A 27098-nucleotide genomic window follows, 5' to 3' on the forward strand; every position below is an offset into this window, starting at 1 on the left:
TATCTGTTGCGATTATGTGCATTTGTAAGATTAATCAAAACAAACTATTATAATAGATGAAGCCGATTACCACTACCGTGAATGCCAACAGCATGCCGGCTGCTACAATATTTTAGTATTGTTTCAGTGCGTCACGTCTGCAAATTCATCAGTGCATGACAGCAAAGAAGAGAATTGGAAAATGAAAAATCGGAGCTGTTGCTTTGAGCAGAGTTAGCACAGTTGTATCTGTACATAGAAATCTGTGGCCATGAAAGAGGAGCCATGACCGGTGGGAGTGAGATATGGAGGTTTTCAATGAAAAGCAATAGTTTGACAGTTTCTGAACATTCAGGTATTTTTGTCCATGTCTGTCCGCAAGACGCACTTGAAAACCACATAACATTTTGGTTGCATTGGGTGGTGAACTTACTAAGTTCATCACATTGATTTTTATTAATTGGCACGAAGAATCATTATTGTTGTCCATCTTGATTTTCAACACAGAAGTGCAGTATGACAAAGGCTGCATAAAGAGTTAAGTAAAATTAGATGGGGAGTTAAAATTTCCAGATTATTCCAATTTTTAAGTCGCGTACATCTTTATTGGATTAAATATGAAAGTAGTATAAACAGGAGCTGAAAAGTTGTGAGTCCATGTATTTCTTTGCTGTTCGCGCTTGTCTAAAAATATCATCTTTTGTATTGTATGTAAATGAAAAAATCTGAATTAAGCTGCAGTGTGAATGTACTAAATCTCGATTTCTCAGTGTTTGTGTGTGTGTGTGTGTGTGTGTGCATCTCTCTCTCTCTCACACAAAAACATTTGAAAGTTTAAGACGATACCAATGATTTCCATCCAGTCAGTGTCAATAAATGAGACCAATGTAGTAATACATTTGACACATTCATCATCATTTGGAAAAAGTAAAACATTATGCCATTTGATTTTTTTGCTTTTCACTGTTGGCTTTTTGTATAGTGTTATTTGTCTAAAATTTACATCTACATAAGAAGGTTGTCCTAGAAGTTGATGAAGTAGAGTATAAGTGTAAACATTTGTGTGTGGTAGATTTTAACACCTCACATTTGTAAATTTCACTGCAGTTGTAGATTACATCTTCACAAATACACAGTTTAAAATATAATTAAATTATGGTGGGGGTGGGGGAGAGTAGCTAGTTTGTGAACTGGGCAGCAAGACACCACCACAACCACAGTGTAGGACTATTCCCTAATTCTTTAATTTCTCACCTATTATCCTTTAGCTTTGTTGGCACAGAGCTCTTTCTGCGATGAACTATTTGTTTTTATGTTGTTTTTAACTGTACGTTTCCCAGAAGGACTCGGTTCTTTTACTCCTGTTGCTACTTCTAATGAGCTCTAGATGAAGCTTAGCTTTTGGAGATGGAAAGTAAATCAAAAGCTTTTTGTGTGGATCATACATGGCTCCAGTTCATTGTGGTGTTCCTTGCAATGCTGTGGTTCCTTTGTTCACTCTAGTCTTATCGTAAAAAGTCTCGTTAGATCATTAGTTGTACTGTAGTCCCCTTGCTCAGGTTGGATACGTTCTCATGCTAGTTTTTCCTTGGGGAAAAAAAGAAGAAAACAACAAGAACATAATTTTTTTTCTTCAAAGGAGAGAGTTAACTACTTTCTTCTTAAAGTTCAGGATTATAACTTTGCTTTACTTATGTACATGCTGTCAAGGTTTAGAAAACAATTTCCTGTTAATATAACAATAATGTTACCATTACCAGTGTGCCGGTTCCAAGCCCGGATAAATGGGGAGGGTTACGTCAGGAAGGGCATCCGGTGTAAAATTTTTCCAAATCATTATGCGGACAAAGATGATCTGCTGTGGCAACCCTTAACGGGAGCAGCCGAAAGAAGAAGAGATAACAATAATGGTATCATTTGGGGTGATTACTTATTTTTTTTTTTTTTTTTACATACACTGTGTGTGTGTTCCTGATACCAGGAGAAAGCTGTTTTAGAATTAAGTTGTTCAACTTTGCCTTGTGTGATGTTGTAGTTACTGCCTAATTTGTCTCTGGCAAAATTGTGACTATGTTGGCTGGAGAGCATCTGTGCATTGCATCATTAATGTTTTATACACTTTTTTTTCCACATGGTTTAATTCTGAACTTGTGACTGGGCCACAATAAAATTCAGCTAATTTTTGATGAACCTCTGGTTTTTTTACATCCCATTGAAAGGCGATTCTCTTCCAGATACAATTTACTTCCAGGTTGCTGATTCAAAACATGTTGCTGTTACCTTTTTGTGTTACTTTAGGGATTATGATCAAAGTGAAAAATAGTATTTTTAGGATACACATCTCTTTGCATTGAGACTGAAATGCTTTTACATTTGTCTGATACATTAAAAAACATTTTCTGAAAAATGTAGTAATTACTTCAAATGACTGCTTGCATTTCTTTGATATCTTTAATTGTTCCTTCCATATTTTGTTTGTAGACCTCTTAAAATTGATAACCATGGGTTTCATTTGAAGGAAAAAACAATTTGTCTGATGGACTTGTACTTTAAGCATCAATCTCTGAATTGTGAGAAAGGCAAGTCAATGTGAACTAGCAATGTAATCTTCTTTCATAGAGCAAAGCAGGACACCTACTGAAACAAATATGCGTTTCAATAGATGTACAAAAACATATGCATGGACAATGGGCTCTCCAATGCAGCCTCACATTGAATCATTAAGTACTACTAATGTACATCTCACCATTGTCATGGGATAACAATTTATTTTTTTAAGATACTGTACATAAAATGTTTCTTTTAAAAATGGACAATTTCTTAGGTGTTAGGAGTCGCATGTTGTCTTGACTATTTTCGCTGTAAACTTTGGGTGTTTCTTCATTGCTATAACCTAAATGAGAGACAAATGCAATTTAGGATTCAACTCTCAGTACCTTACTTTCCACATCGGTATCGGCATTGCTTACTCCATAAGACATACACTTCAGTGCCACTCTTAAAGAGAGTAGAAAGAAACTGGCAGTCTGATATTGCCTTAACCTTTTACCGCTAATCTTTTATGCAAACAAGATAAATCCAAACTATATATATATATATATATATATATATATATATATATATATATACCCTTTCCCGGAAAGATTCTCTTGAAGTCCAGTTGCCACCTGCCAATTTTTTTTTTCCTCTCCTTTCAAGCACTTACAAAAAATACCCTGAACTCCCACTCCTTTTTTCACCTTTCAGTATAGTCAGATCACACTTAAACATACATATTCTTTCATGAGTGTTGCAGTGAATGTGAAAGGAGGTAAGAAATATTTTTGGGATAATGGCATTCTCTTTCCTGTAAGTTTCCCCCCCCCCCCCCCCGTTGGAGTTCATGATGGCAACAGACTGAAGTGATCTGATAGATGTTGCAAACCCCAGAAACATAGCCTATATACAACTCCTCCTGCAAAATTCCCAGGTACTCCCAAGGCTAACTAGGGCCATAATAATCAAATCCATTTCCTTGAGATCTAGAGAGACAGCAGCACAGCTATGAACTTCCTAAAGTATTGCAACAACAAATATGATTCATAATTACATTAATCTCTGTTGTGAAAAGACAACTTATAATAACAGGTGATGTAGTGTATGGTGTTTCAAGCTTTTTTATTCATTCTGAGGTAAGAGCAGTGAAAATGTTGTACAACCACACTTGGTTGGCAATTTAATTAAAACATTTCTCCACATACTTTTCATTGTATACATTATGACTCTCTGGGTTTTTTTTTTTTTAATTTTTTTATTTTTTTTATGGAGACTTTATACCAGATCAGTTTTCTAGGTGGGTTTGCGCCTCTGTTGGCTACTTTTCCATAACATGTAAGGAAACTATATACAGTTTCTTACCTTGGTAAGAAACATGAACAAAAGTACCTGAATGTTCTCCTTGACATTCAGAACTTGAGATAGCAACCCTCCTCCTGCTTCAGTGGTTGGTGAATGGCAGATCCTCATTCTGATCATAACACCTTGTTCTCAAATCACTCCTGCTTCAAGATCCCTTTTTATTTAAAACAAAATGTGTGTGTGTGTGTGGGAGTATATACTGTATAATATATACAGTGCATCCGGAAAGTATTCACAGTGCATCACTTTTTCCACATTTTGTTATGTTACAGCCTTATTCCGAAATGGATTAAATTCATTTTTTTCCTCAGAGTTCTACACACAACACCCCGTAATGACAATATGAAAAAAGTTTACTTGAGGTTTTTGCAAATTTATTAAAAATAAAAAAACTGAGAAATCACATGTACATAAGTATTCACAGCCTTTGCTCAATACTTTGTCGATGCACCTTTGGCAGCAATTACAGCCTCAAATCTTTTTGCATATGATGCCACAAGCTTGGCACACCTATCCTTGGCCAGTTTCGCCCATTCCTCTTTGCAGCACCTCTCAAGCTCCTCTATCAGGTTGGATGAGAAGCGTCGGTGCATAGCCATTTTAAGATCTCTCCAGAGATGTTCAATCGGATTCAAGTCTGGGCTCTGGCTGGGCCACTCAAAGACATTCACAGAGTTGTCCTGAAGCCGTCTCCCAATCCCTGCCGCTGAAAAACATCCCCACAGCATGATGCTGCCACCACCATGCTTCACTGTACGGATGGTATTGGCCTGGTGATGAGCGGTGCCTGGTTTCCTCCAAACGTGACGCCTGGCATTCACACCAAAGAGTTCAATCTTTGTCTCATCAGACCAGAGAATTTTCTTTCTCATGGTCTGAGAGTCCTTCAGGTGCCTTTTGGCAAACTCCAGGCAGGCTGCCATGTGCCTTTTACTAAGAAGTGGCTTCCGTCTGGCCACTGTACCATACAGGCCTGATTGGTGGATTGCTGCAGAGATGGTTGTCCTTCTGGAAGGTTCTCCTCTCTCCACAGAGGACCTCTGGAGCTCTGACAGAGTGACCATTGGGTTCTTGGTCACCTCCCTGACTAAGGCCCTTCTGCCCCGATCACTCAGTTTAGATAGCTGGCCAGCTCTAGGAAGAGTCCTGGTGGTTTCGAACTTCTTCTACTTACGGATGATGGAGGCCACTGTGCTCATTGGGACCTTCAAAGCAGCAGACATTTTTCTGTAACCTTTCCCCAGATTTGTGCCTCGAGACAATCCTGTCTCGGAGGTCTACAGACAATTCCTTTGACTTCATGCTTGGTTTGTGCTCTGACATGAGGTGTCAACTGTGGGACCTTATATAGACAGGTGTGTGCCTTTCCAAATCATGTCCAATCAACTGAATTTACCACAGGTGGACTCCAATTAAGCTGCAGAAACATCTCAAGGATGATCAGGGGAAACAGGATGCACCTGAGCTCAATTTTGAATTTAATCCATTTTGGAATAAGACTAACATAAAAAATGTGGAAAAAGTGATGCGCTGTGAATACTTTCCGGATGCACTGCATATATGTGTACGTGTGTGTATGTATATATGTATAATATATACGCCTCATTCTTTAACTTTACCATTATTGTTGACTAGTGAGTCCTAGTTTTGCTAGCATGAAAGGTACTTACTTACTACCCTTTTGCCATAGCTCCTCACAGCTACCTTCACTACAGTGGCCCAGACCTTGCTGGAGTCCTTCTGAAAAGATGCATTCACTTACCGTTCTTAGTATAACTTCACTACCCATTTGAGTCAGATAAACTGAAAGATTAGTGCATTAAATAATTTTTATTTTTGAACATCCATAACATAAAGCTTGATCAGATGACATAACTGTAAAGCCCATCACTGACATTTTGTACCAAGCCTAATTATTATGACCCAACTTTGTGTTTACATATCATTTGCTTGTTATGGACAGTCCATTACTACAACTGAAATCCAACACAAGTTTTCAGGTTGGGCAAGCCATTCCTTCCAAGCATACCATTTGAGCTATTTCCTTTATTCCCCATTTGACCATTAGGTAGTCTTTAAGTAGGACTACAGTAACCTGTACAATTTCAGTGCCCCAAATCCACTACTTTTTAGAAGGCTGTTTACTCTGAAGTTGTTGGGTGTGCATGTGCAAACAGAAAAGCATTCCAAAGCATATAACAAACTCAGTTGCACTAAATAAACTTCTCAACTATATGCCACCCAGGTGAGGGACACTCCTAGGGTGAAACTCTAGAACAGACTTTATAATTGCAGTATAAAAACTGACCTTATTTTGCAGTCATAAGTTGTTAAAGTACTGTTAAGGAAGAGGTTTACACTGATGTAACAGTAATTGAATAGTAACTGAAATTCACATGATTAACAACTCAACAGTATCCAAACAAGCCATGGTGTGATTCAACTAGTGAGTAATGCCAGAAATAAAAAAACAGAGCATTCATATTGAAATTGAAGAAATTGGGTCTTTACCTGTGGGGTTTACAGTTTTCCTTCTATCAGTAACAAAGATATTTCACAATTGCACCAATTAATTTTGTTGCCGTTTTATTAACAAGTGCTAAAAATGATTATGTGAATTTAACATGCGTTGTTAAACAGTATTTAAACTTTGTAAAAACTATGGGACTGTGTAAGAAATATGGAAAAATTTTAAGTCTGTAACTGGAATCTTTCAAGTGCAGCATATCAGCGATGCATTTTAAAATTAATATATAACATTAATGTGTATGTAATATGTACCACTTTTATAGGGATATAATTACAGAAGATTATTGTTTCAGTCTGTATATACATTAGCTGACGTGTGGTAAAGTGTGTGTGTGTGTTTTATGTATGTATGTATGTATGTATGTATGTATGTGTATTTACCAAAATGTGCTTTCATGTCCAGTGATAAATGTTATTTTCTGCAGGTCAATTTTCAGTTCTTCTAAATAAGCCATGGAGATATGATTCGATAGATGATGTGGAATTTGCTTCATTAAATGCATGTGTAAATTTTATTATTGTGTGTACAGCAATAAATGAATAAAGGAAATAATGTATTTTGAGTAGTGTTCATGATTACATGTTAAGCATTGTGTTTTATTTAAATATTAGTTATTCCAGTTATCCTTATTTGGTGGGTCTTAAAATTTCACAGCTAGTAGAGTTTCAGTTGCTTACAGAATTTAAAATTTTGTCTGTACAAGAGATTATCCTTTCTTGAAGAACATCAACAGATGATTGGAAAGGAGCTAAATTGTTTGGCAATCTTATCCAAAAGCTTAAAGGTCTGCATCACACAGATATGCAGAAATATATAAAAAATAAAGCAAGATAAAGTTGGTGTGTGATTTTTTTTTTTTTCTTCTTCTTCATAATGCCATGAGTTAAACCAGTTGTATATTATGCATGTGAATATTTGTAAATATACATTGAACTATATGGCTGATTCTAACACCACTATAAAATACAACCAAAAATGTATTTCTATGTATATGGTCTTAATTTTTATATTTTGCGTCTTGTGTTCAAATTTCATGTTGCAGTTCTAATATAATTAAGACAAATAATCCATTTGAAGCTGCAAAAAATTTAAAGTATATTCTTCTTTGAAAATATTATTTCTTCACCACAGGCCAAGCAGTTTAACATTTCTCATTAATATCATGCACAAAAAGCAGATTTTCCTTTTATAATAAAGCATGAAACGATATAGGCACGCAGGATGCACATTGTTTGCCGTAGTTATGGTATTATATTCTTGCCAGGCATATTGCGGCTTGTGGACTGCTGCATATGCCTGCAACAAAAAGGCCAAACAAAACTTTAATTTTTTATTTATTTATTTTTAAGCATACCTTGCTGTAAGATTGAGGAGAAACAGAAATGTATAAAATGAAATTATTTGTGTTAAAGCATACTGAATGTGAGCAGCCCTATTTTAAAGTTAGATTATATTTGATCATGTTAATATGCACACAGTAACCTAATATTGGGGGATGCAGAGAAAACTACTATGGATGTTTTTGAGAATGTTAGATTTTTTTATTGTATGCAAATTTTGTGTGTTAATTGCTTGTCCATTTTGGAAGAAACCAGTAGCTTGCAGTGAAGTGGAGAGTGACCCATATTTTGGTGAGAATGATTGTGGTGGGTACACCACTTCTTGATTACTGAGTACTCGGTGCTACTTATTTTTGAGATTTCTACATTCAAGATGCCAAGCATCAGCACTTCAGTATTTATCTTACAAAAACCTGTTATATAGGTAGCTTAGAAGCCATTGGTACAGGAAAATACAAAACCTATTGTACTTTTTACTACTGAATGGTGTAAATCATTTTTTACATTTTATCATTTAGTCTGCCTTTTGCCAAAAGCTGTATCCTATTTTTTTGCGTAGGAAATGAAGTTTTCATTATATCTATGTAAACAATATGTATTAGTGTATTAAGTCTTGAATTGTTTACAAAATAGTGCATGTGAAATGTTCTTCATAAAAGAACTCTCTTAAAAAGTGTCAAATTACAATTGTATAAATTCTATCAGTATTCATTACATAAACTTAGTCTGCAGTGGAACCATGGTGAAATGCATCAGAACAATAAACAGCTTAACTTTGGAGTTAAAATCTTTCCTTTTTCTTTTTCTCCCCCCTACAATAAGAAAGTCTTACCAGTTTTATAAACTTGCTTTTTCTTCCATTTGCAAGGAGGTTGGAAGCTGAACCCAAACCTGAACCAGATTATCATGGAGCACATTTTTTCAGTTAGCCCATTTTACATCATGTTTTAGTATCATGTAAAAAATGATAAATGTGATAAATAAACCTCACCTTGTGTGCATTTGTTTTTAATGAAATTCAGCTTTGCTATTGCTACAAAAATCATAGAAAAAGAAATGTTATTAAAAAAAAAAAAAAGTATGTGTTATCTCATTAACTAACTATAGATACTGTTTGCAAGTTGTGCTGATTGCCAGTTATGGTTTGCCTTTGCCACTCATTGCTATAGGGTCTTAGCTTTGCACTACTGGGTGCTATGGTATTTGTGAAAACATGAACATTCATTAGCATATGCAGATTTAATATTTTATTTTTGAAGTGTTAAATTTAACTGTAATATGTGCTATTTGCTTCCTTGTCTATTTTCAAATTGTTCTCAAAATTCAGATCTGATGTCATACATACAGTAAATGTACATACATGATTTTTTAATAAATGTTTATTTTAAAACGTTATTCTATTTTTATAAATTATTTTATCACATGTCAGGGCAATACAAAACAAAAACCTTTTTTTACATTTTTGAGGTGTTTGGCAATTTGATCACAACTACTCTGAATGTGCCTTCTGAGATCAGTCATCTTGATGCCTAACCGTACTGCAAGACACGTGGTTTCTTAAAATTAGAATATTAGGAATGTTTTCGATAATTTAATTTTTCATCAAAAAGAAAGTTCATAAACCTGAGCATTAAATGCTGAGGAATCTATATGTGGAAACTTTGTTGAATGGAAGTGGAGCAGATCCTAAAGGGAAAGAAGCAGAAAAATATATTACTTAATACCTTTTGCAGGAGAATGAATTATTTTTGTGTTTCTGCAGTGAAACTAGTAAACTGGATTTTACTAAACCACAAAGCAGACAGTCCATAAAATGTCTTTTTATAATCCTGCATAAATGAAAGGTGCTGCTGCTCACTGTTTTGTAGATTATTGCTGTAGGTCTGACGCCGTGCCAGGGCTTGTGCTATCCAAGTACATTCACACTTGCTTTCTTTGAGGCTTCACAGAAGCAGAAAGCTAAGAAGACTGAGAAACAAACATAAAAAGCTAATCTTTTTGGAGTAATTTGCATTTGTTTTGTTGAATGTCAGTAGTTTGACAGTGTAGCTGAAAATTGTTTAAATGCAAAACCTAATATTAGTTGAACAGTTGTTGGTTTTTCTTAATTTCTTTCCTTAAATACAGTACCAGGCAAATTGCCCCCTTTTGACAGGGCAGAATGTTTCTTTCAGTCATATTTTTCAACTTGGCTCTGATTAACAATTTTTTTTCTGTTAACCTTGAAGATTATTGAAATATTATTTACAGTAATTTGTAACTGTCTTTATTTAATTTCTATTCAGTCTTCCTGTACTGCCATGTTAGGTGGTTATTTTAAAACTTCTTAAATGTGGTGTAGCAGTTCTCATTTTATATTTAATTCTTCCTCTAGGGTTGGTTGTGTGAGCTTCTACGGTGGAAAGAAGACCCCTCACCAGAAAATAGAACGCTTTGGGAAAATCTTTCAATGATCCGCCGGTTCCTGAGTCTTCCTCAGGCAGAACGAGATGTTATCTATGAACAAGAGAGTAATGGAAATCAACATCACGGTGACAGACCCCCACATATGATGCACATTCCTACAGATCCAATTCAGGTAAGTTGATTTTTATTTATTTATTTATGGATGCTGTTCTATATATGCGTACATGTTTTCATTTTCAAGCTATTTAATAAAAGTGGTTTCCAGTCTGCTAGAATTATAGTAATATTACATGTAGCTAAAATAATGCAATTTTGCAGGTAACTTTTTTTATATTTTTATTTTAACAAAAAGTAATTCATATCCTGTCCATAACCCAAACAGAATATAACAGTACAGGTAGTCCCCAGGTTACGGACATTCGACTTACGAACGAGGATGCAGCTGTGACACAGGCGCCTCAGTAACTGCCGCTCCGTCATCTTCGGCCTGGGGATGCTGCAAGCAGTGGCTGGAGGGGGGTGATTTCACTGCTCGCACAGTGTAGTGTCCCTCAGGCGGCTCCCGGCGGCAAGCAGTGACCCGTGGTCCATAGTCACCGGGGCCACAGCTATTGCTTGTGTGCAGGACAATGGTTCACTGCCCGCCAACTACGCAGCCGCAGCTACTGCTCCTGACTGGACGCAGGCTAGATGGAGCAGAGGGGGGGGCATTTCACTGCCCGCCCAGCACACATGGCTGGTAATGCTGCAAACGGTGACCCGGTTGTGGCTGAACCGGGCAGCGGGGGTAGCATTGTAGTGTGCCTCGGATGGCTGCCTGTTGAAATGGGGTTGGGCGATTCACTACCTGAGTTTGGCCGTACCGTGTTCATTCTCGGTGGGCGGACCCTGCAGGTAGCATACTGTAGTGAAGATGACTGTGAGGTGGGCTGGTGATGAACCGCCCCTCGCCGCCCCCATTCATTCTCAATAGCAAGCCTGCTTGTACTGTTAGGCACATAGCAGGAAGTTGTCTCTTGTCAGTACACCAGACATGCTGACGAGGGATGCCTGCCTGCTGTGATAATGTGTACAGTGCTGTGCAGAAGAGCTCATCTTAACCTTTTGTCTTCACCCTTCAAGAATGTCTCTGAAACAAACATCTGATGCAAGTGCTGGTGATACAGTAAAGAAAAGAAAAACCATCACCATTGAAAATAAAGTAGAAATAATAAAAAGGTCGGAAAGAGGTGAAACTCCATCATTCATTGGCAGAGCACTTGGTTCCAGTCAGTCAACAATAGCATTTATTAAAATAATGTACCTGTTCCGACTTACATACAAATTCAACTTAAGTACAAACCTACAGTCCCTATCTCATACGTAACCCGGGGACTGCCTGTATATAAACAAAATAGAATATAACTTTCACTTATTAGGTTATTTCCAGGTTCTATGTAAATGCAGTGGTTAAGGCTTTGGACTTCAAACCCTGAGGTTGTGGGTTCAAATCCTGCTACTGACACTGTGACCCTGAGCAAGGCACTTCACCTGCCTGTGCTCCAACTGGAAAATGAAATGTTACCAATTGTATTTCAGAAGTTGTAAGTCACTTTGGATAAAGTTGTTGGACAAATAAATAAATGTAAATCTAAATGCTGTAATCTTTGCTATAGTATGGTAAAGTTACCCCTCCAATGTAGGGTTTTAATTTATTTTTGCCTTCTCCAGTTCTTTAGATATTAATTCGTGATTGTGATCTACACATCTGCAGCAAAAGATTTATTATTTATACTCATGCTTAAAGACAGCATGTTCATTAAAATCCATAAGTGTCCATTGTTCTAAAGAAAACAAATTATTAAGCAAAAGCCTTAGTTAAATTAGGCAGAGTGTTATGTTCATTTTCTTTTTTGACTTAGCCTACGTTTATAATGTCATCAACCTTTTAAACCACTAAGTATTCATCTTGAAACCAGTGAATTTTGGTCAACAACAAAAATTCTTCTCTATTGGATGTCATATAGAGTACTGTAAAAGCTGGAACCCTTTAAATATATCTTTTCGCACCCAGATACTAAACACTTTCTGAATTTCTGGCATTTCAAACATGCCAGTATTGTATAAGTAGTCACTTTGTTTTTTTGTTTTTAATCTATCATGATTTTCCGATTTACAAGCCCTCATTTTTAATGTGTCCTTTTATCAGCTACAGTCCAGAGATGGGCAGTCCAACAAATGCAAAATATTTGTGGAAAACAAAGTTGACTTTAGGACTCTGGTGGTACAGTAAATCATTATTCTCACTGTCTGTGTACCAGTTTCTCAGCACCAAATATTAAACTTTTGCATCTAATTTCTTTACACTGTATTAATGGGTCTATGCACTGCAGAGAGGTGGTCCAAAGAGACAGGCAATGTCAGATATTCTCTACTACAAAGATTGGTGATCCAGCTGAAGTGGAATGTCTGAAGGACAGTTCCCCTTCTGACTCCAGGAATTGCTACATAAAATATGTTTTTGACCTTTGTTTTTCATTGAGAGAAATTGTTTATTTCCTGAAGCTATGTAATTCACTTTTAGTGTCATGGGACCCAATTATCTTGTGTCTTCTTTATTAGGTACCTATAGCATGAGTCCAAGAAATTATATATTTTCAAGATGTGTAAAAAGATAAATTGTAATCAAATTTGCCATTTAGCTCTATTGTATTCTTCAGTTTTTGAGGAGACAAACTGCATTTAATCTTCTAGGACAGTATATGAAAACAGTGATGAAGTACTTCAACATGTGTATGTTTGGTAGAATGCCTAGTGTGGGCTTTGTCGTTCTTGGTTTTGGACTCCTGGTTTTGGATCATGTTTCTCCAACATCTAGCCAGTTGGTGGATTTCTTTTTTCATCCTCCATGGTCATCTTACTACACCATCAGAATTATTGTTGTATTCGTTACAGACTTTAAAATGAGTTCAGCAGTTTAATCTACATTATTTCTTACTTGTTTATCTGTATTATGTACAGATTATTTTATCTGTTTATACCTTTTCTGGTTTTCTTTGTCATTCTTGTCTTTTTTTCTTCATGTAAGGAACCTTGAGCTACAGGTTTCATTTGAAAATGTTCCATAGAAACAAGTGTTGTTGTTATTAATTGCATCACGGCTCTAAAGCCCAGCCAGGCTACATGATGCTGCACACTTTGCCTGCCCAAAATATTCCCTAAATATTCTCTGATTTGATTCAAACCCAGTTAGACAACACTTTTCTAAAAATCTTTTTTTTTTTTTTTTTTTTTTTTTTTTTGTAGAAATGAATTATATGCTGTATATTTATTTACTTCTCCCAGCTAATCCGTTTTTATTTTAGCAAATCTCAAAAAGAGTATCTGGTACCATGTAGAATTCTCTGTTCCATTTTATGGTATATAGAAAGAGTAGCTGTACCCCGTGGCTTCGCCCACATAGTAATGAAACAGGACAAACTTTGAAAATCAATAGACGTTGGCACTATATCTGATCGTGTTCAACTCTGACGGGTAAGCGTTCCCCTTGTGGGGAGAAAAGCACATGGCCGTGATATGTCTGGCAATCAGCAGCTACCCTCTAAAACACATGGAGCTCTGATCTCTCTCTCTCAATAACGTCAAACATTAATCCTTAACAATCTGTAGGTGATAATGTCTGTTGAACAAACGGGTATCGCTAGCTAAGCGGAGGCAAGGTGCACTCCAACATGTGGCGAGACATAGACTAACTTGAACAGAGGCTGGCGAGTGAATGAGGAAGGCCCCGCCCCCCTGCTGTCGGCCCACAGCCACTCTATTGGATTTGCATAAATACATTGGTACCACAAGCGAACTATAGTACTTAGCGCTATGAGAGAAGTCGCAAAATCCACTGGAAAGTTCAAGCAAATTATAGAAATCAACCAGATCTAAATCCATTAAGTAATTCTCTCATGAAAAGCGGACAGACATACAGACAGAACGCCCTTGGACCACGACATTTTTAAAACCGTTTCTTAGCGAGCACCTATGGGTCAAGGGTAACCTAAATTCCAAATTTCAAGTCCAAAGTCCTCATATTTTAGGAGATTTCGTGATGAGTGAGTCAGTGGTATTTGGCTTTTATAGAGAGATAGATAGATAGAGATATAGATATATATACAGTAGATTATACTTAATTGATCATATAACACGTTTTATTCTGAAATCTGATGTTGGATTGATTCTTGATGGTCATATCTTCTGTGTAAAGTTTATTCTTATGTTCTTCAAGCAATCAAGCTACATTTAAAAAGTACTCTTGTATATCTCCTTTTTGTTTATAGACATATACCCCATTGTCTACAAATGTGAAGGTTTTTATGTGTTATTGTGCACATACAAGCACTAGAGTTCACTGTGCATTAAAACATGAATTTGTATACTTCATTCTTGAGTTGAATAAGGGCTCTGTCAGGGACTGAAAGCCAGAGTACAGGTAATATTTTTCAGTCACACAGTTGCACAAGGCCAGTTTAGTGTTTTCAAGGCTTTACATTCTAAAGTGACATTATAGCTTGGGTCGCAAAATCTCATTAATGTATCCTTTGGGAAAGGCACATTATGTAAAAACATGGCTTCCAGAAATACCTTCTTGTCCACATGACATAAAGCTAAGTTGTTACTGTCCCTTTGCTACAAATATTTAACTACAGGGAAAGTTTTCTCAGTCTCTTGTAGCTGATTGGGGACTTTAGGCCACATAGTGTCAATCTTGGTTTTTGCTTGCAATACCCAGCTTATTCATGAAATGTGGACTGGATCATTAGCCATGATGATAGTGTGAGAATGTGTGTGGATGTTGCACTGGAAATGTGCTCGCGTTCAGCTATGTTATTATTGTTTATCAAAAGAGTCTCCTTTGCTTTTTGTTTGATGGTAATGTCTTGGCAGTTAGTGTGCAGCTGCCTGTACCAGATGATAAACTAACCAAAACGTATTCATTGCTGGCTGTCTAACAGAAAGCCATCTGGATTTCAGTAACTATGTTGGGAATGTGGTGATTGCAATTTATAAAATTCATTTGTCCTAGCAGAAATGTAGGAAGTGATAAGTTTTACATTTGTCCTCATTGTGAAGTTTTCTGGGATGCAGTTTCTATGGTATTTTTTCTTGTCATATATGCGGAACTGAACAATTCTGTAGTTTAAGACGGATATTCAGATTTTTTTTTTTTTTAAACGAATGAAGCAGCAACATTCACATGTCCTCTGGTTGTGGTGGTTTTTTTGGTAAGATACCTCTACTCAGTGACTACTTATTTTACTCTCAAGTCCAAAACAGTCAGTTCTGGTATAAAGGAAGATTTTTCTATGTACTTGTATCCATTTTCCATTTGCTTATTTTGTGCAAATTCTATAAATTATATTTATTTTAGACTAAAGTATACTTGTGTGTGAATAATGACAAGTGTTGAGTGAGAATGACTATATTCAGTTTATGTAAAATGAACAGAAGTGAAATCTTGTACTGGTCTTCAGTCAGTTACCAAAAACTAATCTCTGGCGTATTTTTTTGACAAAGGTGTCCAAAATGTACTGTGATGTTTAATTCCAGTCCTTAGGAAAAAAAAAAAAAAAAAATGCAGCCTGCAATTTCTTCAGTAGCTCATTAACCTCATGTTTTGGTGGGAAGAGATCAGGTAATAAAAACAAAAAACTAAACAGCATTTTGTATGATAAATGGATCCGCTGTATTTGTGACACCTCTCTTGAACATTTATTTGTGTTTTCTTAATTTTTTTTTCCTCCTTGAGTCATGTAACGTGACAATATTCCATGTATGTATGTATATTTGAAAAATTCAAATGTTTGTCTGTTCAAGCATTCTTACTAAAGTGGGAAATTACTAAAAACTATAATTACTTATATTCATGTTGTTAACCTACCTTTGTTTTACTTCCGTACAGCAGACACAACAGCAGCAGACACAAACACAACAACAACAACCACCGCAGCAGCAGCAGACACAACAGCAGCAGCAGCAACAACCGCAGCAACAGCCGTCACAGCAGACTGGTCCTCGTCTGCCTCCCAGGCAGCCATCTACAGCCTCACCAGCTGAATCTGAAGATGAAAGTCGTCAGAAAGTCAGACCACGGACCAAGATCTCCATTGAAGCTTTGGGCATTCTACAGAGTTTTATTCAGGATGTTGGGCTGTACCCTGATGAGGAAGCTATTCAGACACTATCTGCACAGCTAGACTTACCTAAGTATACTATTATTAAATTCTTTCAAAACCAGCGTTTCTATCTGAATCATCATGGTAAACTTAAAGACAATTCAGGTTCAGAAGTGGACGTGGCTGAATATAAAGATGATGAGCTACTAAAAGACTTGGAGGAAAGCACCCTACAAGCAACTAAAAGTACAATTTTTTCAATTAAAATAGAAGAGCACTTGTCTGGAGAAGGACATTCAGAGTCTGATAATGAATCTAAAGACTAACAATTAAACTTTTGATTTTTATTATTAAGGTTTGGTTAAATGTTTTCCAGTGCCACTGACAGGACAATTTAGGAGAAAAAAACTTTCTGATTATTTTTGGTAAGCCCATATTATACACTGTAAGACTGCATAAAAAATTGCACAAAACTGAATTGTTCCCCATGGATTTTGCAGACTGCACTTGATGTCCTTTAAACTGTATTACACTGGTATTCTGCTACTGATGAAGTTGTTGGACTTAATAGATTTACTTTGTGTTCACTGGATTTTAATTTCAAATTAATTTATATGAACCATATTAATGACAAGGCCTTAGGTACAGTACTTATTTTGAAGTCTACTGGCAAGCATTAAATTGTTTCCTTTGACCTAAACTTGATATTAAACCACTTAAGCTCTGGAGACCAGACTCTTCAGACTATTAAATAATCTAACTTTATCTCTGTAATATTGTTTATTTTAAAAGAAATATATAAACTGTAGAGGTCTACAGTTTAAAAAAACTATGCCAACAATGCCTTGTATTATATGGCACTGCCGATGTTTAGTTATTTTGCAAAAATGTACTCACTGTAATTTTTCTGAAGCTCATCTTGACACAGGTAAAATGTGAAACACAATTTTTTTTTATTTTATCTTGTCTTAACATTATTTATTTGCAGAATCTACAGCATCCTGATGTAATTAATTTTTGGATGTTTCTGTTCCGTTATTTTTTTTTGTTTTGTTTTGTTTGTTTTTTTTTATGGACTGATATTTTTATTCTATTTATAAATGTATTTTGATGGGCAGTAAAATACAAAAGTGTCTTAAAAGTTTTAAATGGGAAATAATGTGCTTTAAAGGTTGCCTATAAAAGTGCTATATGTTAAGCAAATCATGCTTAAAGCTTCACAATTAATGTTGTATGCAATTTTTACTATCATGCAAATAAGCTTAGATAAATGATGACTAGAACACCCTAGAAAAAACATATGCAATTTATGTGAAAATTGATGTTTGCAATGTGTCTTCCTTTGGTTTACAATCAAATCTGAAGCTATTCCTGTATAAATATTCTGTATAAAAAGTGTATTTCTTTTTTATCAGTTTCCTGCAATGAGAACACCGGTTATTTTGTTAAAACTGGCTGTTTTATAAGTGTATCTCAGTTTCTTTATGCCGAAATGTTCTAACTAGGAGTGGTAATTGATTGTTAACAACACAATTAAAATATGTTTGTATGGTACAGTAGCATGACTAGAAAACATTTATTAAGGAAACCCTTTACCAATATTTGTACTAGCCCTTCATTTTAACAGACCTGAGAGAAGTTATTGATTTGAAGAGCACAAGGCCATGCGGTACGTTAGTTTATGCTTTTTTACCTTTAAATTGAACACTCTAAGAAGGATTTACATGTCCTCTTCTAAAGATGAAAATAGTTGTTGTGCAGGACAAGGGATTGCAAGATCCTTCCATTCTTTCTTCTCTTTTGTGAACTTGCTTTTCCAGTTTTGGGTTGAAGAATCCTGTTTGAACATCAAGAGCAAAGCAGAAACCAGTGCTGTACAGGGGACCAGTATATTTCGAAGCATTAGCATTTTGGTTTTGATTTAGTTATTTATTGTTTCTTGCATTTCATGAATCATTATTTTAGTAGTCAATCAGCCATTTAAAATCTTAGTAATTTTAAATGCAGTTGCTGTAAGTATGCATATCAGACATGCCTAATGAAGAACAAGTACCAAAGTCTAAGGAAGGAGGCTAAACAGCTTAGGATAGATAAGATGGGTTAATGGTAAACACAATAATTAATATTTCTTTAGGACTCCATAGAAATTGACTTTTGCATAATTTAATGAATAAAGAAACTAGCTGCAAATAGAGGTTTATGGCTTTTACATCAAAATGAAGATCAGAAGGTACATTACAACTCCCATATTCTATGTATTTTTCACTGAAGTCAAATTTGTAATCAAACTTGCAAGTTGCTTCAAAGAGTATTTAAAATTTACCAAAGTGAAATGTGACATTTCTTTATTAAATCATAATTAAAAGGTATCTAAAGAATAAAACACAATGCTTTCATTTTCCATTAAGATTGTTAAACTAACAGATTATTTTCATGTTGGAAGAAACTGAGATAGGGGTTGTTCACACGTTAACGCATAGTGTGCCATTACAATTAACAAGTTGCGCCATTTACAGAGTACAACATCATAAGCTTCTTTAAAGAGAAAATAAGTTTAAAGTGGAATAAGCGGCAGTGGTGCCAGTCATATATTCAAAGGGTGCCTATACAACTACAAATAAAACACAAATGAACTTTACAATAAAGTGTGTTTTCAGTTTAAATAAATTGTTAAATAAAACTCAATACTTGAGACAATTGTAATTAAACTTGAAATATTTCTTTAAAAGCAACAATAAGTATCAGGGTTTCTAAGAAATTGCTAATTAATGCAGCAAGCAAAGTGCATGGATGCAAATGTGACAAGATATGTCACTTGTGGTGACATTCAGAATATTTTTGGTGAACCATCCAGTTTGAGTTTGGTTTTATTTTGATGTTTATAGAACAGTAACAGCCAGAAGGTGAATATTTGAAATTAGCAGTTTATCTTGAAAGTATTCTAATTGTCTGGAACCATGTAACTAAATGTAAAGGCATATTTAATGACAAAACATGTCATTTTAATAAGAATTCTATTGAAAGATAAACTAGAGCCTCTGTCCCCATTCTGTATCCCCAGCCCTCCCCACCCCTTATTTGGAATGGCTTATTTTTTTATCTGCTCTTATCCATATTCTTCTATTTTTATTTATTTGATTCTATAGTTCCCAAGATGGTTACTGATTGATGGGAGTACTCTTACCAATCTAACTATAGTACAATTTAATATTTGGTTTGATTCTAAAGATTATAGCGTTAAGATGATGAGCACTGGATCTACCGTTTCTGTAAACGTCAATATTTAAACGTGGAGCTTTGCAGCCTTAAAATGCTGTTATTTACCAGACAAAATGTGAATGACAAAGTTGGAGCTTGTGAAACAATTTCAGTGAGTTTGGGTACACTGTGTGGTTTATGGGAGACAAACTATCACTCTAGATGACATGAGGTTACTGCATAGGTTGGGAAGACCAAAGCTTTTGAAAAATGAATGATTATATCGCAGCACGCAGATATCGATGAGGTAACAAGGTCACGTCCTCTGCTATGAAAGTCGGTTCTATAAAATTAAATCCGAAATGTAAGAAATCTTGTCTCCACTATACACTACAAACATAGTTGGTATCTGAGATTATAATTTATGTACATCTTCACCTATTGTGGACTTTTATTGATGTGACTTTTTCTGGCCAAACTTTGTTTTTTATTAAAATTGACAGACTTATTACAAGCCAGTTGCGGAGGTGTTGATCATCTGCTGCACTGCTATTAGGGTATGTTCAGTTATGTTTTGTGCTCCCCCCCCCCCCCCCCCCTCCTCTTCCCCTTCTCCTCTCTGCTTAGGGCAATTGCATCAAGACTGTCTTCAGCTGCTGTGTGTGTGTTTCTTTTATGGGGCTGACCTCTCCTATTACAGTAATGTATAAATGTGGAAGAGCTCCAGCCTAAGCCATTAAATTCTGATAATTTGTTTAACTTAATAATTCAACTCTTAAGCTTGAAGATTTTAGTGTTAGTATTAATAAATTTAAAATGCTCTGTTATGATGAAGCATTATTCTCAAAATAAAATAGTGTGTTGTCAGCAGTATTTCCCAAACTCAGTCCTGGGGCCCCCATTTGGCTGCAGGTTTGTGTTCCAACCAGATTCGTGATCAGTGATAATAAATGATGGCATGATCAGCTAATTAAATGAGATCAAGTATTTTCACCTATTCTGTATTCAGGAAAGCATTGCAGTATGATTTTTACATTAATAAGACATTAAGTATTTCCATTTTTGCTATAGCTGTAATGCTTAATAAATAATAATTCTTTACATTTGTATAATGCATTTCTCACTACTTAAAGTGCTTTCCACACAGGGAGGATCTGGGAAGCAAACCCACGATCTCCTTACTGCAAAGCAGGAGCACTACCACTGTGCCACCTGCTTAAATCTGTTTTGTTGTTTTTCTTGTTATTTTTCTGTGTGGTTTTCTCCCTTCTTGTGTCCTAATAATGACAAAAACAAGCAGAGCAGACACGAGGCCACACAACACTGAATGATGAAAGGCTGCAGCTACTTCAGGATCAGACCCACTAATCAGTAAATTACCAGAGTACCTGAAAAGCAGAATAAAAATCGGGCAGAAAATATTGTGGGGGGAACCCCCCCCCCCCCCCCAACTGTTTAGTTCCTTTTAATAAAGATTTACCAAAGTTAGTTTTGCAATTTCTACACTGACCCCTAAAATCATAGATACTGGAAAATAACAGCTCAGTTTAATTAGGCCAGGAGTCAACTTATAAAAAAGAGTTGGTTGGAATAAAAATCCCAGGACTGAGTCGGAGAAGCACTGAGCCCGAGAGTCTTATAAAATTGCAAAGGGGTGGAATGCAGTATGAGCAACAAACAGTTCAAAAATAGAAAAGTACTCTAGGATATATTCTTAAAAAAAGGAAATTGGCTCTCTGGTTTGTCTATCTGAAATATTTACTGGCCATGTAGTAGATTTATACTGGTTCTAAAACATAATACCTGTGTAAACCCCAATCCCTGTTATAATGCTCATGAGGCGACACAAACGATCAGCTATATGTTTTGTAAAAATGTTGTGGTTGCTTTGTGTTGGTCCCGTCTTTGACACGGACCCTCCACCAGCCAGTAATGTGCCCGTTTAGAGTAGGCATGTCAAACACGCGGCCCGCATGACAAATCCTAGTTAGCACTGAACTTGTACAAAATGATTACTATCGTTTGTGATTGAATCATTCTGCATCTTCGGTGTTACTTATTGACTTTTCTTACTTCTGCCTTCTGACAAAAGCGCGTTTTTCCATGGCATTATGGTACCGGAAACGTCATCTGCTAATATAACCACGAGCCTTGACCAAAGTTAATGAGCCGCAGCGTCACAACTGAAGTGCTAGGCTGCAGCAGGGGTGGCCTTAGGCATGTGCTAACTGTGCACCTGCACAGTGCTGCCAAATCCCAGGGGCAGCCACACCAATATATATTGAATATAAAACAAAGAGAAAATAACGACACAGCTGACGGCAATGTGGCCGAAAAACATTGTTTCTTGTTAATTAGTACGCTGTATTTACAAATGTCGCTAGAGTCGGAGCAGTCAGCTATATGTAGTATTATGATGTTTTTCCGTAATGAGAATATCATGGGCCGCCACTTGGTTTTCAAGTTACGAACACGAGTATATAGAAGCGTGTCATGAGCACGAGGCGGCTATGCAGTGTCCGCAACGGATGTGGCCACCCCCTGTGCATAAGATACCATATTGACATTGCCAGGCGAAGGGGCCACTGATTCTTTCTCTGCCCAGGGCCTCCTAGAGCCGCCCCTGCTAAGGCTACACTATTGACTGGGCTGCTGAGACTGGCCACTGGGCAGAACTGACCATCACGAGTAGTAATAGCCCACATATTTTCACGTTTTTTGCTCTAGTTTTCATGTAATTTTGTGCTAGTATTGTAACGAACAGTTAGTGCAGACTACAGCTGAAGATCTGAAGTGGACGCAAGAAATTGGTGAGTTGTTTATTAACATATTTTTGTGATTTTGAGTTTGTAAAATTATTGTAGGTCAGGTTTTTTTTTACATATCGGCTTATTTTACAATATAAAATTTTAAGTAAACTTAGTAAAGTAAAATTTGATTTTTGAAGGATTTGTTTTCCAACTTGAATTACTGAGCAATGAATTCAGTGAGCATTTTCGTGATTTCAGTTCACACAAACAGGGCATTGCGCTGTTCTCTTACAACGTTGAGAATGCGACTGAGAATATCCAAATGGAATTGACTGAAGTGCAGTCAGATTCTATTCTGAAGGCAAAATACAACGAAGTTGGTGTGCCAGGCTTGTATGCTTACCTGCCACCCTCGTATGTGCAGATCCGTAAGTGGGCATCGAGAGTACTGTCAATGTTCGGAAGCACTTACCTTTGTGAGCAATTGTTTTTGTTAATGAAAGCTACCAAAACCCCACATCACTCAAGACTTACCGTCGAGCACCTTTCATCCCTCATAAAAGTTGCAGCTGCACAAGATTTCAAGCCTGATATTGACAAACTGGTTACTAAAAAGAAATGCCAAGTGTCGGGACAAAAGAAATAAATCTCACACTGTAAGGCTCGTATATAAGCAATGAATATAATATAATGAATATCAATCATCAAGACACTATATAAAAGCGGTCGGATTGTCCTTCCGTCCCATGAGTGCAAAGCGTAGCGGTATTCCGCTTATCACAGACTTACTACTTGCGGCTTGCGGTACGAAGCGACACGATGTGAGCAGAGTTCTGGTGCTCCCATCGTTCCCTTGCTTTTGTGCGCGATGCGCTGGAAAAATAGACAAAATTATGTCTCTGGAAATAATTAATGTTGATGGAGTACAAATGCCTCACCGCGTAGTAAATATCAGGGGAGATGGTGCTTGCTTATTCTCATCTATAGCTTGTTTAGTGCATGAAACTCCGTCTTTAGCGGTACAGATTCGGGCTGACATTGTACGACATGTTTTAAGTAATTGGTCAAGGTTTCAGCCATTTACAATGATGCCGTCAGGAATCTCTTATACAAATGAGCTTCAGTATCTCACTGAAATGTCAAAGACTCAAACTTATGGTACCATTTCTGAGCTAATGGCAGCGGGAGAGTTGTTCCCCTATGAGTTTCAAGTATTTTATTATGGAGTCCTACACTCCAAGTTTGGACAGGCACTCGAGGGGATAAAAAAAACTTAGGTTTTCGGGAGATGTTATGAATGGGCACTTTGATGTTCTCATTCCCTACACTTGCATGCCTGATGTACACATGGAGCGCACACAAATTGAGGATAAATGTTGGTCGCCTTAAAAGGCAGGTGAGCCTAGTAATATAATAAGGACCTAGCTAAGAGGTTAAGACTCTAATTCTACACTGTTGTATGGAGACTGCATGGAAATAAATTGCTTTTCTTTAAACTTTAAGTGTTACATTTTTTAAAGTTTTCAGTATTGGAAAGAAAACTACAGTCACTTTGTATAATAGTGTTTGTTACAGTACGGCCCGCTGACGCACGTATGGCAGTCGAAGCGGCCCACCAATGGTAGTGAGTTTGACGTGCCTGGTTTAGAGCATCTTGGAACTGACCTGGCTACATCCTGAGTAGAGTCTGTCCACAAAATAACTGAAAAAAATAATTACTGTTCACATTTAAAAAAAAAGGTTATAACAAGTTACAATGGATTTGCATTGTTCATATAAGAGTGCGTTTATTAATTTAGCTGATGCCTTTATCCAATGTGACTTACACCATTTGAGATACAATTGGTTACATTTCTTTTGGTTTTCCAAGTGGAGTACAGGCAGGTGAAGTGACTTGCTCAGGGTCACAGCATCAGTGGCAAGATTTGAACCCCACAAGCTTAGCATTTGAAGCCTTAACCACTGCACCTCAATGGCTGTCTGACAAGATGAATACTCTGGGGCTGTGGTCGCTGCTTGTCTGATTTATCTAAATGGGTTTTGTTTACAACTTTTAAGTAAATGGACTCTGATACTGACACTCAACTTCCCAAACTTCTTATTTGACTTTTGTGGCTTTGGATGTGTTTATTGTTGGAGATCACAACATTTAATCATCTGTTGAATGTGATTTATTTACCACAGGGCTGCTGGAGCCAGTGTTTTGTTCTGGCATTGACCGGCACATAACCACAGCCACACATACAGAAGAACATTTGGAGGTGCTAAAGTGACCTGCATGTGTTTGGGCTGTGGGAGTAAAGTGGAGCAGACATAGGGAATATGTAAAGTCACAGGTTCAAACTTACTCTTTGTAGTTGTGAGACAGCCCTATTGCACCCACTGTGCCCACCTCCCACAAAAACAGAATTAGCACAGCTTTTAATGTCCCTAGAATGGGATATTTAATACTTATGAGTTGTGTGTCAATTTTAAAGTTAAAAAAAGGCATTGACTCAATGAACTTGATATTTTTGTATATATATGTCACCCAACTGGCACCGCATCTGACCCTCAACCTTCTTCTTTTATGTGGTAAGCCCACAGTGTGGTTACACACAGATTTTTGAGCTGACCCCGACTGGCATTGTGGGTCACCTAATCACCATTTCAACTCTCATCCGGATAAGTAGAGTGAAAGGGAATGATTTTTATGTCTGCTAGAAAAGTACTGAATACTACAGCCAATACATATACAGTATTTACAAAAACAAAATCTCACAGTATGTTTTGGTAAAGCTGTTATAAATGTTATAATTGGAGAATTTCACATTCAATAGCAGTGTGATACACGGTAAAAGAAACTCAACTTGCAATATTAATGAACCAAGCCATTTGCTGCCATTCTGTAGCCTCAGTGGGACGTTTACCCGACTAGTAGGGAGTGGGGCAGACCCCGTATCGACGGCAAAGAAAAGAGATTGGCTTGGCAGGCCTTAACATGGATGAATAGTGAAGGGGAGAAAAAAAAAGGACAGTTTAAAGGCCAGACGATGCAATCATTGTAATTTGGGTGGTCACTCTTTAATTCAGGTATTCATTATAAAACCAGCTCTTAACTGACTATACATATTTCATCAACTATGCTTTTAACAATAACATATTATCATTACAAATAATACAATTATTGAAAGATATTGCTGTCATTTTTCATTGTTTTATATCCTATTAACGAGGACTAAAATAATGTTTAGGCTGTAAATAGCTGCTTACAATGGATACATCATTTAAAATGGCGCCCTTGTGACTAGGAGAGAGCTCTCCCCCACATACCTTCTGAAGAGAAAATGTTGATGACTTGTCGATCTGTTACATATTACTTCTAAGAAAGAATGGAATTTGAAACTAACAATCACATTCTCACGTTAGTGGACCCACCCTGTGCCACCGTAAATGGTTACATCGGGCTAATTAGGCACAGCTGATGTAGTGTGCAGTCAGTCACCTTGCACACCCGCCGCAAGCTTCCACGTTCATTTACAGCTGACCTCCGAATGGAAAGGAGTGTGTGCCTCCTTCTCAGTCTTGTTCTCGTTTAATTTAGTTTAATTCAAGAATTCTTTTAGCAAATTAAACATAAGCGTAACCCCTGAGATGAAATTTTGTAATGATGCCTAAAGTGAAAAGATGAAGTTCATTAAAGAAGTTGGTGTCATGCAGTCTCCATTTTCATTACCATAGTGAAACACAGCACACAAGCTTAATGACTTTCCAGATATGTTGGTGCTGGTTGTTCAGCGGAGGAATTTCATTTGAAAAAAAAAGTATGTATACTTTAAAAACAGTTGTTTTGTTAAGTTAAAAAAAATAAAATGCATATCTTTTTTACTGATTCTATGAATATGGCTAAACTGAGTTTCATTTTACCACAGCACACATCATGGTCTCACCGCAGACAATGCCTTCAACTTAACCAGTTGGCTGACATCCTTGTTATCTGCAGAAGCAGTGATGTCACTCAGTGTAAGAGTTATGAGATTTGGGACTTTTTTTTTGTTCCAGGGGATTTTTTTTTCTATGGTTTTATTGTGGGTCTGTGGAAGTCTTTAACCTCAATGAATATTAATATCTGAGTGTTACTTATTAATTAGTTATAAACTAGTTAAAATTTTTTTATCGTTTTTCATTCCACATTTTTGGTGATTTGTTCAAACATTTGCTTTCGAGCTAAGTTCAGATTTTGATTCTGCAGTTTTCAAAACATAGAAAAAGTTGACTTTAGCTTGGTGTCTATTAAACGGTGATACAATGAGAAACAAATGTTTTTTTTTTTTAACCTCCTCTTTGCTCGATCAGCGGCTGGCTTGCTGCTGCTGCCGTGCCACGTGATCTGCATTTTGTGCGGCACTTCGAACGTTTAAAAGCTTGTACAGCAGCTGTCCTTTTGTCTCGCTGCCTTGTCTCTCTTCTGTCCCAGACATCCTCAAACACTATTCAATCTCTTTTTACTATTCTGTTATTTCACCGAGTAATATTTTCCATTTGCGCTATTGCGACCTTTACTATCATTTTTTTTGAGACTTTCGAATTTTCCTACTTCCATTATCTCTAACCTGCTCTGCATGTGTATGCCACCAACGTTTTTGAATTCTTTATGATGTTCTACTGCTTAAGAGCTGAGAGCACAGGAAGAGTGTCTGCCAAAAGCATTCCAAGAACTGAGAGGTTAGATGACCGTGGTATTGTTTAAAAATGGTTGTAAGTAGGGCGTGACTTGCAAAAGTCATCGTCTCATGGGACTTGCTTCCAAAGGTTGTAAGTATGACGTGACTTAACCGTCTCGTGGGATGTGAAAGTGTCTCTCTGTCTCTCTTCA

General features: G+C 36.7%; 1 protein-coding gene across 5 annotated transcripts in view; it reads left to right on the top strand.

The window, feature by feature from the left end:
* Positions 1-17849, top strand: part of satb1a (SATB homeobox 1a) — a 69818-nt gene extending 51969 nt beyond the window's left edge. For 4 of the 5 annotated variants that reach the window (XM_028818191.2, XM_028818186.2, XM_028818189.2 and 1 more), the window contains exons 11-12: positions 10121-10324; positions 16082-17849. In XM_028818191.2, the coding sequence (XP_028674024.1) occupies positions 10121-10324; positions 16082-16621 (744 nt within the window). In that variant the 3' untranslated portion in view covers positions 16622-17849. The remainder of the gene's footprint in view (positions 1-10120; positions 10325-16081) is intronic. The other variant, XM_051935907.1, reaches the window with a different exon arrangement.
* The last annotated feature ends 9249 nt before the right edge of the window (positions 17850-27098 follow it).

This window comes from Erpetoichthys calabaricus, chromosome 13 (genome assembly GCF_900747795.2).
Source record: "Erpetoichthys calabaricus chromosome 13, fErpCal1.3, whole genome shotgun sequence".
Taxonomy (NCBI): Eukaryota; Metazoa; Chordata; class Cladistia; order Polypteriformes; family Polypteridae; genus Erpetoichthys; species Erpetoichthys calabaricus.